This window comes from Apium graveolens, chromosome 6 (assembly GCF_009905375.1).
Source record: "Apium graveolens cultivar Ventura chromosome 6, ASM990537v1, whole genome shotgun sequence".
NCBI lineage: Eukaryota > Viridiplantae > Streptophyta > Magnoliopsida > Apiales > Apiaceae > Apium > Apium graveolens.
Window position 1 is genome coordinate 57856574 of NC_133652.1, and position 12771 is coordinate 57869344.

At 32.5% G+C, this 12771-nt stretch overlaps 2 protein-coding genes across 3 annotated transcripts; one reads left to right on the top strand and one right to left on the bottom strand.

The window, feature by feature from the left end:
- The first annotated feature begins 921 nt into the window (after window positions 1-921).
- Window positions 922-6944, top strand: LOC141668960 (actin-related protein 2/3 complex subunit 2A). Of its 2 annotated transcripts, none has more exons than XM_074476027.1 (10): window positions 922-1131; window positions 1629-1695; window positions 1846-2053; window positions 2840-3078; window positions 3181-3258; window positions 3876-4008; window positions 4096-4187; window positions 6292-6348; window positions 6429-6500; window positions 6588-6944. In XM_074476027.1, the coding sequence occupies exons 1-10, from the start codon at window positions 1070-1072 to the stop codon at window positions 6609-6611; spliced, it is 1032 nt and encodes a 343-aa protein (XP_074332128.1). In that variant the 5' UTR covers window positions 922-1069; the 3' UTR covers window positions 6612-6944. The 2 variants fall into 2 exon arrangements, with proteins under 2 accessions (XP_074332128.1, XP_074332129.1); XM_074476028.1 differs by having other exon boundaries at window positions 2909-3078.
- Window positions 6945-7492: 548 nt separating this feature from the next.
- Window positions 7493-12338, bottom strand: LOC141663703 (transcription initiation factor TFIID subunit 11). The gene is made up of 5 exons (XM_074469496.1): window positions 12189-12338; window positions 10645-11063; window positions 8427-8514; window positions 7938-8037; window positions 7493-7852 (listed from the first exon to the last, which is right to left on the bottom strand). The coding sequence occupies exons 2-5, from the start codon at window positions 11049-11051 to the stop codon at window positions 7725-7727; spliced, it is 723 nt and encodes a 240-aa protein (XP_074325597.1). The 5' UTR covers window positions 11052-11063; window positions 12189-12338; the 3' UTR covers window positions 7493-7724.
- Between the last annotated feature and the right edge of the window lie 433 nt (window positions 12339-12771).

Here is a 12771-nt window from a genome sequence, read left to right on the forward strand (position 1 = left end):
AGCTACTCAAACTCAACTCGTAAAAAATTTAAATTCGATTAAAAAAATAATCGAGTCGAGCTTGAAATCTTTAATCGAGTCGAGCTCAAGTTTCAAATTATTCGGCTCGTTAGATTCAAAATTTTTGAATCTTTAATCAAACCGATCATATTTCGAAAATTTTGTTAATATTTATTGAAATTAATTCGAGTTTTCGAGTCAAACTAGAGCCTGTCAAACTTTTTATGAGCCAAATTTTAAACTTGTAATTAGAAATTCGGTCGAACTCGGATCTAAAACTTTTTAATCAAATACGAGCAGAGTCTAATAATGTTTAATTCAATTCGACTCGATTAAATTGATAGGACTAAAGTGAAGTACCGATTTGAGGAAAGAACACGTGGTAACGGGTAAAGTTTATTATCTACGGGATACAGTGGTCTTTGTCGGTATGACCAGCTTTAAGTAGTTTTACAACTTAATTATATTTATGGAAAAATTATATAATTTATATTTAAGTAAATTTAGTATTGGTAATTTTTTCCTTGACAAATAATAGTAATACAGTATATTTATAACATAAAATGTATGAAAAATATTTAAATATTTTAAATTTACATACACATATATATATATATAAACTACTTTTCATATCTTAAAATATGTGTAAAAATTAAAAACAGATAATAAAGTAATAAATTACAAAATCATGTCATAGTTAATTTTTAAAAATATTATCAGGACTTGGTTAGATTTTTATAGAAATCATACCCAAAAATTAAAAAAGAAACATGTATGTAATAACTTAACAGAATGATCTATGATATCCGGATTATGTTATTTACTGTAATAAAAAAAGAAATGATTACTTAAATAAAGAAAAATAAGTATACATATTTTCTGAAAATAGATAAAGTAATAAGTTGTATTTGTTGCAAAGGACACGAGGAGAAGCGGCTGCAGTAGACAACAAGGAATCCCATTTATTTCCGACACTACTACTACCTTCACAGCACACAAAACACAGCTATCTTTTCTTGAGTTGAAGACATAAACATACTTACATACATATATATTATCATCGTCATCGATGATACTTTTGCAATCTCCTTCCAAGTATCTGTTTCAGATCTTGTCTAATCGCCTCAAAAAGTACCCCCCCCCCCAATTCCCTTTTCATTCTTTGTATTTTCGAAATGTTTGCGAGATTTTTAATTTTGTGATATTTTCTCTATACATGTGCTGATTATTCGAATTAGAGCTTTGTTTCATTATTTAGATGCCTCATTTCATTATACCCTACTTTTTTTAGTTGCTCAATTGTACATTTACAAATTATATCATTCTCATTCTCAGATATACTTTCCTTTAATTTATTAGTGTTTGTGAATTTTTAGAATAATAATGCCTTTCGCCTCGTTTTTTTTTTAATTTGACCTGAATAGCGATTATTGTTAGTCGTAAGTGATGTAATGTCCAACACTATGTTAAATTGTTCAGCCTTAGTGCCTAATGCTTTGTGAATGATTAGAGATTTTATAAACTTATGATGATCTTAAGTAAAGAAATGTAGTTTTTTTTACCATATTAATCTGGCCTTGCCTGCAAATTTTTAGCATTTGATTTATTTTGCCTCTTTGAATATGCAGTCTTGAGAAAGGAGTTGAACTTGATTGTCAGTGGGTTGAGTTTGACGATGTGCGTTACCATGTTCAGGTAATCGCAGTAGTTTCTCCTTGTAGATTCTATTCAATTTATGCGAGTAAGAAATCTGTTAAGTTTGTTGTTTTTCAGGTCCTAGATATTTGATTGGTTGAGAACTAGACTTAAGTTGAATATCATCTAACTTAACAAATTATCTTGTAGTCTTCTATGAAGAATCCACAGCTCCTGCTACTGTCATTGTCATTACCCACACCACCTCCAGAAACTCTTTTTGTTGGGGGACTTCCTCCTGGTGCCATAGAAGCTGTAAAAGTAGCATACGGTGTCGTGGTTAAAATTATCGACCCTCCAAGAGATGGATATAATCTCACATTGAGAATGAACTTGTCAAAACTTCCTCCGGATGAAGGTTTGACAACTCCCTTTCCTTAGGTCATCAAGAACCTGCTATGGCAATAATTATTTTTAACTGCACATGCATATCTTCTGTGATTGTATTTATGCAATATTTTCATAATAAATAGAAAAACCCTGCAACCTGGTTTATGCACATCATTTAAGGCAGATTTACAATTGTTTCAACAGAAAACCCATAAACTTAGGATTTATAGTGGGCTGTTTGTAATGGATCTGTAGGAATTTCTTTAATTCTTTGGCGTGTATGTAAAATCACTTGACAAAGGCACCCGTAATTTAGCGATGCTGTAAAAATGTAATTTACCTTCTAATATGTGCAGGGACTTCAATGCCTAATCCACTTTATAGAAGAATGTCATCCCCTAGTTCTTCAATTTTCTGTACTTACACATTCTCTCAAGCTTAGATAGAGCACTTCGGATGACATGAGTGTACTTGTACTTTATCTCTTCCTTTTGTTTACCTGTTGAACTAGCGCACTTCTCTGCTGGATGCGTCTTTCTTTATTAGCCCATAATATATGTGGGGCTTTTGATGTAAACAAGTTTTACTGTGCTATTCACACAATTTTCATTGTATGCAGTGATTTTTTAGATCACTTTTGGTAGTTTAGTATGTGAAATTTACTTCTGGTCATAGTTATGTTATTAAGAATTTGGGGAGTCCTAAATAATGAATACATATACTTGCTTTGCTGAGGTTGATTTTGCCGATTTGTAAATTTTGCATAAATAGTGGTTTACTACTTACAAATCTTAATATTTCTTTTGAGTTGCAGTCATTTGCATTAATACATGGTCATGCTCGTGCTCTTCCTTAGATGCCTATTGTGTTTCATTTGGTGCAGAGAACAATAAAGCTCTAATGATAAAAATTGCATCTGTAAGAGAAGTGGTACTGGGGGCTCCCTTGAGAGTAGTTCTAAAACATTTGGCCGCCAGGACTCTTGCTCCAGATGTAGAGAAGCTTGTGGCCCTTGTGCATCGGCCAAAGGAGTCATTTTTTCTTGTTCCTCGAGTAAGAAGTTCTCCTTAGTAGAGCTACACCTATTATTTCAAAATTTTAATGTGTATTCATGTGCCTGAAATAGCCATTTGATTATGTGATGGTTTATGACAGGCTGAAAAGGTGACAATAATTTTCCCCATGAGATTCAAGGATTCGATAGATACAGTTCTTGCAACTTCTTTCCTTCAGGTACTCAAAATGTACAAAATCTCATGTCACAGTTTCAAAGTTTATCTGTATTATAATGTGTGTCTGTCATTCCATTCCTACATATATAGTAGATACTTACTCATGGATCATCATTTTCTCCCGTTTCCTGTTTTTCTGCTATCATTGTTTCTGGATTGTTGAAGATGTATAGCAGTATAATGTTTAGCAAATGAAGTAAGTGTACAGTTTTAAAGCAGAGGGTTGATACGTCTTGGTGTAGAAAATGCTCTTTGCACATTGGTTATGCATGATGTGAATATAATCTATTGAACCAATGCTGTTTTTACCTCTCATTCCAGTAAGCGCTGCTTTGTTTTTGGTGAACGGATGTTTTCGCAATGGGAACGCGTTACTTTTCTAGTGTATTACGTCTGAAACATGTACTGCATTTGCTTACACAAGTCTCGCAAATTAAGTTTCTATTTCATGTAAATGATTTGCATATACTTGTTTTAGAAAAAGCAATGTCGCACATGCTTCTTTTATTCTAAAATGCAAACAAATGTTAGGCAACCAGGCACCGTCGTTTTTGGGATAGATATTTGTTTGCCATAATGATTTGATTTATAGAAATGAAATAAATAATTATCATCCAGGAATTTGTGGAAGCAAGGCGTGTGGCTGCACTGAACACTGCACCATCTTGTTTGTGGTCTGCTTCTCCTCCCTTGGAACTAAAGGATGCTCCTGCTGAATCATTGTCTGTAAATGCCGGATTTATCACCTTTGGTAATTCCTGGAATAATTATGGGTTTTGTTGATACAATTTTTTTCTTGATTTTCATTTGCTGTAATCTGCATGCCGAATTACTGCAGTCATTCTTCCTCGACATGTAGAAGGCAAAAAACTTGACCGAACTGTTTGGAGTTTATCAACATTCCATGCATATGTAAATTATCATGTCAAGGTAAAAATCCTACAACCTTCATCTAGGCTCATTTTTTGTTTATCCTGTCTTTGATCCTTTAGATAACTCCAACAATAGCTATGTTGGGAATTTTTTGTACTGCAGCCATTGAGTATATCCCAAATCTTCTTGTGTTTATCAATTATAACTCAAACCTTGTGTTTATCATCTTCACAACCACAAGTAGCTTGAAATATAACAGATTAATATTACTGAGGTAAAAAAATGTCATAAGATGCTGAGGAATGACAATATATATGACAAATGTCCTTGATAATAGTTATAAGTTCAGAGTTAAATTTAGAAAATTACCAGCTACCTAAACATGTACTCCCTCCGTTCCATTTTTCTTCTCCACGGAAAAAATATTTCCCTCCGTTCCATTTTTCTTCTCCACGGAAAAAATATTTCCTCGTTTTATTCAAACTAGCTTAAATCCCGTGCGATGCACGGGTTCCAGTTATTATTTAATTTTTTTATTCTTTCATATTATAATTTTAAAATATTTATATAAATATATAATAATTCTAAATTTATAATAAAAATAATAGGATAACATATATATAAATATATATAAATATATAATAATCTTAAATTTATAATAAAAATAGTAGGATAACATGTGGTCGTAGTTTAGTAGGATAAGTAGACTATGTTCACTAGTTTAAGAAATTTAGATGTTTAGCGAATATATACCACTATTTATTTATTTTTTAATAATAGGATAAGTTGTGGTCATAATTTAGTAGTATAAGTACTCTAAGTCGAGTAGTTTAATAATTTAGTGATTTAGCGGATATAAATAAAAATAGTAGGATAACATGTGGTCGTAGTTTAGTAGGATAAGTGGACTATGTTCAGTTTTTTAAGAATTTAGATGATTAGCGAATATATACCACTATTTATTTATTTTTTAATAATAGGATAAGTTGTGGTCGCAGTTTAGTAGTATAAGTACTCTAAGTCTAGTAGTTTAACAATTTAGTGATTTAACGGATATATAACACTATTTATTTATTTATTTTAATAACTAAAATTAGGGAATAACTGTGAACCAAATTATACCCCATTCCGGTTATTATAATATAGTATAGATATATTAAATAAACTGACAAGTACTTAAAAATTGCATTATATTTTATATATTTCCTCTTTAGGAAACTAATACATAATATACCATATTAATTGAATGTGGACAACATATTTAGGGCAAACAAATCAGGAGATAAGGAAAAAGAAAAATGGGACCGAGAGAAAGTAGTTCACTTTATGTATGCACAGATATCGTAATCTTTCTTAAAGTCATCCTGAACTTGATTTATTCTTGAGAGGTCTAATTGTTGGAAATTTGGAATGGTAAAAGGATATGATTTACATGTAATTGATTTATGGAGAAAGACTCATGTTTCCACTTTCCACCTCAAGTAGCTATCACTAGGTTTGAGTGCACTGCTCATCTTTTGTTAAGTAGAAACATGTTTAAGAAGCAAAATGTGATATAAATTAACGTCAATGTTCTAATTGATTGCAATCAAAATAGAAATTTCAACTTATGCTGAATCATAGTATAATCTTCAGCTTTGTATGTTGAAGAAATTCTTTGCCTCGTCACATTGCCTTGATCCAACTTCCACAAACTAGAAAATGTCATTCGTAATTCATTTTTTCCTAAGTAATCAAGTATAGCAACTGTTTTCTACTCTTAACATTTTGCATTATTTTTCTGGATTGTCGTCGTTGCTATAATTGTGTATTGACTTTTGCTTCTTAAAATGACAACTTTTCTGATGTCTAAATTTACTTTCTGCGCATGCTCGTATCATTTGTTCAGTTAACTGCCAAACTGAACTAACTAATTTGGTCCTTAACTTTAATATACTCACCAACTAATTTTCTAGAAGCAGAGCACATAATCTGAACTGGCGAATTTTATAATTTGATCTACATTCATATGAACAACATTTGATTATAGGCTAATAAGGGGGAAAGAATGAGACATAATATACTATATTTTAAGTTCATTTCTGCTATATATGAATTTTAAAGTTAAATATTTTGGTTTTTAGTTCAATGAGTCTTAATCATTTTAATCCAATTTAAACAGTGTTCTGAAGGTTTCATGCATACACGGATGAGACGTAGAGTGGAGTCATTAATTCAGGTACATTATTTCAGTCTGTGGAAACTTGTGTAGTAACTAGCTTCACAATTACATTTAAATAACAATGGTCTGTTCCTCAGGCTCTGGATCGTGCCAAGCCCGAGTCATTGAAGACAAAGCGGAGCGGTCACAGCAGATCTTTCAAACGACTGGTGTGATATGATATAAGTCTACATCTTACTTGACATACTTGGATACAATATTTGGCCTAATTTTATTTCTCTTATTCCCCATTATAGAGCCTCAAGGACGGAAGGGGGTAAATTGGTATCACAAATGGAATTTAATTGGTTGAGATCAGTAAATTCTGCTCATACCGGAACTACAAAAGACCCAACCGCCTGCTGTATTTAGGTAACTAGAATCAGAGCACAGCAACTTGGCCAAGCCTCAGGGACACCTTCTTCCCAATATTTTTGCAATTGACATGTACTAGTATTAGATAATCCTGCATATTGTTTTGCTAGTTAATTTTTCTCTCTGTAACATCTTTTAGTGAATACCGGGCAAAATAAAACTTCAATTAGCTTATCATGTACATGACTTGCTTTTCCTTTGCATCCAAAAGATATAGACCTGGTAATGTATTAGCATCAGGCAAGCTCTGCTGAAGGGTCAATATATCTGCATGTTCCAGCACTGTGAATGGTATTTCTCTAGTATGTACTTCATGATAGAGCCATCTGGGGGTTAACAATTTCACAGTCTAAATATATTAAATTCACTTTGTTCACTACTTGTAAATAGTTTAAAAATAGTAATTCTATTTTTTATTAACTAAGTTTCTTCAAAATGTAATTACATGTATATTACTTGAATTATCTATAATTTAAATTACTCGAGCATGTTTGTATTTTTTAAATGAGAAAGTTAGAATTACCAATCATTTCCCAAAAAGGTGTCCAACTACTAGGGAGTCAATTTGTTATTGCATATTCCCGTAAAAGAAATGAACTGCATACATAAAAAAGCCACTAACTTTTAAAATAATTATAGGACTTCTCCAACTGCTCTTGCAATCACATTTACGGGTATAACAAGACAACCATTATCGAATCAATTTAATTTTGCAATATATATATATATATATATATATATTAATTACAAACATCTTATTTTCAACAAAAGAAAAAAGAAGCAGATATGGCATGCCAAAAATGAAAACAATAATATCTATGAAAAATTTATAGGACCATCACAAGGCGAGTAAACTCATTCAAACTGTACTCCTTCACAAACCCCGACTCAAATTTAGAGATGAATATCATTATCTGAATCAGTTTTATAGTTTTAAAAGGAATTTTAATCTTTTTTACAGCATCTTGAAATTCATTCCTTGATGTAAAGAGAAGTACCAAACGCAAAAGATTGCAAAGCTAGCGAAAGAGCCTCGGAACTGATCTTTTTGGAACCTTGCCTTCCAGTTTTAGTCTTCTATATGCTTCTCTAATGTGACAAGGTCTTATTGGCCCAGTTTCATTTCTCTCTGACATTACTACCCGGGCTGTCAAATTACAATGACTTAGTACTAAAGCTATAGAAAGGAAATATTGAGCTACAAAAGTATCATGCAGAATTTAGTGTGTAACCTGTTTCAACAAGCTCGCCAACATATATTTTTGCAATCCCTGATACCACAATTGTCATAGGTACCGAAATTTTTGGGCTTCCAGTGATGCTACCTAGCAACTGTATGTTAATCTGAAGAAGTTAGACTTGCACATTCCATTAGAAAAAATTGCAATGAAGCGTAAAGCAAAATCTAATAACAAGGCAACACTAGCTGCAATAAGACCCCAAATAATTTGGCCAGATATACCTCCCAGTGCAGGTAAAATAGCAGCAAAATTTTTATTAATTATTTATCATCTATATTTGCGAGAAAGGCTTGAACATGCTGTGCTCATTTCTACATGGCATCCAGAGTCACGGGAAAAGAAAAATATATTATTTCTTTTCAGATGAAATAACTAGCATCAGCAATGTCTCTGACTTTTTGGGAGCATTAGTGCCTGTGTTTGGTGTATGTGTGTGTGTGTGTGTGTGTGAGAGAGAGAGAGAGAGAGAGAGAGAGAGACCCTTTTCATATTAGCCTTCTGAAATCCAGATCTTCGGAACGACTCGTACCTACTCATCTGTTCCTCAGTGAACTGTGACAGAATAGACCTGACAAAGTACATGTGTGATTTTCAGCCATCCAGTATACAAATTGCACATATAATAAGTGACAAACATGGGACACACAGAAAACAGGGAAAAAGCGGAAAAGTGACCATTTAATCATCAACAGCTCTAATGAAATTAACAGTTCCTGTTTGTCATATAATCGTTCACATTAATTTTCTGCACCATCGCACATGCAAATTATAACAAATTTCTATATCAAGATTCCAATATTCTTTACGAATGTTTATCAGTATTACTAACATAAACTAGCATGCGTCTTATCAAGTATTAGTGTATTAATACTAATCTATCCATATTACAAAATAACTTAGATAGAAACCAAGCACACGGACTGAACACCAAGCGCTTGATCAAGGGCTAATAGGTCGACAAACAGACATCTCAAACACATTAAGATACGCAAAACATAGTCATTACCAATCAAGTGTACAACTAGTAGTTATCAAATCATTATGCAATTTCAAGTCAAGCATCAAGCTGCAGTTACGACCACTGTGACATGCAAATCAAATATTTAAGCTGTTTTTGACTTATTATCATTATGATTAATCTGAATCACCTAATACAAAGCTGGTAGGACCATTATCAGTAACACTAACATCTAATTTGAGATGACCTGGTTTTTCCAGGTCACAAAGGATTAAAACCGCGAGTATTGATCTTTTCATTTTATGTTACATATTTCATTTCTAGTTATTATATAAGATGGAACATGAAGTTATAAATTTATAAATTTATAAATAATAATTACATTTACATGTTAATTTACCAATGCCTCAAACAGAGCACTACTCTTAAACAATTTCTATCCTTGTACAGCTTGGCCCTTTTTCCGTCAACTTATATTCAACACTAAGCTGACATAATTCCTCACCTTAACCACCTGCTCTACATCTGGCCAACAAAATGTAAATATTGTTAGGCAGTTCAAGGACTCAGGCCGGCTTTTACACTTGAACTACTAATGGAACGACAATTGTAATGGGCCGAGCTACAAAAATACCTCTTCGTTAAGATCCCATTCAATGTCTTTCAAGGTCCATTTAATAAAACATGAATTCTTTGTAACATGCAAAAACCATTGGTTAGATTCCAATCTTACAATTGGGGCACAAGTCTCGTCGAAGTATATTCCTTGTTGATTTTATTGTTGAGGTACAAACCTAGCTTTACTACCTTCAACACTTCATGAATACAATTAAGTGTCTACAAAAAATGACTTATCAGGCTTGACCACAACATATAGTCTAATAGAGACTTCGGCACAGTAAAATTCTACTCATTAAATTACAATTGTAGATGGTGAGGGAACGATAACTAGAGGCACCTTGTGTATCTTAAAATAACATATTTCCAATTTGATTCAGACATCTCTCTCCCTTCCTTTTCAACCCTAAATTTTGATCTTTAGTAGATAAGAAGATAACAGAATTGGTAATAGAGTCCTTCCTCCTAAGGGCGGCACTGTCCTGCAACTTTCGATGTTATAAGTAGGGAAAGACAAGTTCCTTGGGAGGTGTGCTGACATCTTTTTTCTTTTCCCCACGCATTTGAATAAAAAACAATGTTAGGGTCAAAACATTTTCTAGGCATTGGATACATGATATTCCTAAATTTGCTCAAATTATGGTGCCCGCTATGTGAAGTATCTTTGGCGCCATTTTAAATCCAAAGTTTTGTCGAGATTGGACAGTACTTACTGTAAACTTTTTGTCAAAGGTGTGACTTCTTTTATGTATAGTTCCCATATCCTCCATCATTATTAAAATTTATTCCATAGTTTTACGTTTTAAAATCTTATAATCCCGCATGGCTGAACGGCTTCTCTACAAGTTTCAACGTTGAAGTTGCATAGCTCATTTAACTTCGAACATTATTAATCAGTAATTAACCCATAACCTTTTTTTGTAATACTAGACAGGAGGACTAAATTAAGGTTCTACCTATTCAAAATTTGTGAAATACATATGGAGGGAGGCAAACAGCTCCACTCTATGCAGATTGGTGGAAGCTTACTACTGAAAAGACTTTGGCATAGACAAACATTCACATTATGAGTAGTAAGGTAAAGTCATTACTGAGAAATAAAACTCAAAGTAGTTAACTTACTGCATCTTGGCCATTTTATCTGGATCCCCAGTTGACTGAAGCTTTCCAAGTTCGACATCCATATTATCCTCTTCTAATTCCTCCTCATCGTCATCCTTGTTCTTGCCACGAACTGCAGCAGCAGTGGTACCCTCTGTAACTTGCATTGACGATGATGCCACCATAGCCGACTCTGGAGGACGATCTATTACTGTGTCACCATCATCATTATCGATCTCGTTATCATCGTCTTCATCATAATTATCATCATCCTGAACATTAACTGAAGTGAGCTGGTGATTAGCTACAGATTGCTTTTGGGTATCACGAGCATGATACTCTGGCAAGGAGTTGGCTGGTGATTCAGGCGGTGACTCGTCCTGTTCCTCAAAGGCAACCTCAAAAGGATCTTTCGATTGTGTCATCATAATTGGCGCTCCCTATTAATGTGAATAATTAGTAAAGTTAATCACAATACCAAATAAATAAGTTAACGAAGAAGGCACCAAAGTAATTAAAATTTAGCATGAAAAGTTTTAAAAAGATTATATCAATTAAAACTAATTAACAAAACCACTCAAGCAATGACAAATCAGCCTTCCAACCTTCATCTCTAGTATATTACTGTTAATTGAAGTTTCGGAAACAAAATTACACAAAACAGATACACTGATGGATGAAGCTAAACCAGGAAATACTTCCCAGGAGTAGCCCCGATTGTGTCTAAACATCTAAAGTTAGTAGAATATAGTTTCAAGAATATACAGAAAACCAATCTCATTCAAGTTGTACATCTCGCAAAACACATATGAATTTCATAGCCAAAGGAAACCACTTTTTCATTTTAATTCACCATAGAGATACAATATAACACATTTTGCACGACATCCATATTAACGATAAATGAACTTCATTACAGAGTAAATATCCCACTAATAAATCAACGATATCAAGTAAACAAATAGAATTTTCACATCAATAAACTGTAGGTCCAACATCAAAGTCCTTTTCAAAAGTACAAATTAACCAACTCCGTCCAAAATCAAACAATTTCAACTTTAAAAATGTCATTTCTACATCACAGTAACCTATAAAAAGCACAACAAATGCCTAGATTCGATCTTTGGATAAAAACTGAACAGGTGGTAAAAATTGTTTCACAATCATAATACAATTGTCTGAATATACAAAGACAACGGAAACTAGAATAATAAAATAGAATGATATAATTCTCTATCTACATACAAAATAATCGAAATGACATAAAATCGTAACCGCAAACACATTTTATCCAATTATGTTAACAATCTCGAAAAAACTTCTAACAATACGACGAGACAATCGGATACATTACAACAATAACTATGATACTACACATAGATATAGAGTTGAGAGAAGCATAACGAGACTAGAAATCAGATAGAGATGGCATAATGGAGAATATATAGATGTAAAATCATTGGAGTTATATATGTAAGTGGCTATATCTATATACACTACACAAGACTTGTATATATCAAAAAGAAAGAATGCACAAATTTAAAGAAGAGGAATTAACAACTCACCCTTGATTCTGGTACATAAATTGGAATAGGATTGTAATGTTTTTGAAATCTTAGGTTATATAGAGGAGTGAAAATTACCGGTTTGGGCCGGATCTAACGCCTGACCCAGTATTTCTTAAGTTTTAGAGTAAATTTAAGAACCGTTAGAAAAACGTGTGCCCTGACTACATTTTAACTGGTGCTCTAATCATAATTATAGAGTTCGATTTAAGAAATCAAACCATCACTTATTTTTTTCGTTTTTATTTTGAAATACAATTTTTAAAATTTTTAGATTTGATATAAATGCGGTTAAAACTCTTTAAAATAATATTTTTGGTACCGGGAAAAATTATTAATTTATCGAATTTATTATTTTATCGATATAATAATATTTAATTACCTTATCGATAAAATAAAATTTTATTACTTTTCCTTATATTGATGTGAAAACAACCATAATTACAAATTATTTACAGTATTACATGATCGGTTGAGAAGAAAATAATGATAAGAACTTGGTGAAATAAATAAATGTATCGAAGAACTAAATGAATATATCTCCAATTTATGATATGGGAATATGATCGCTTAATGATGCGGT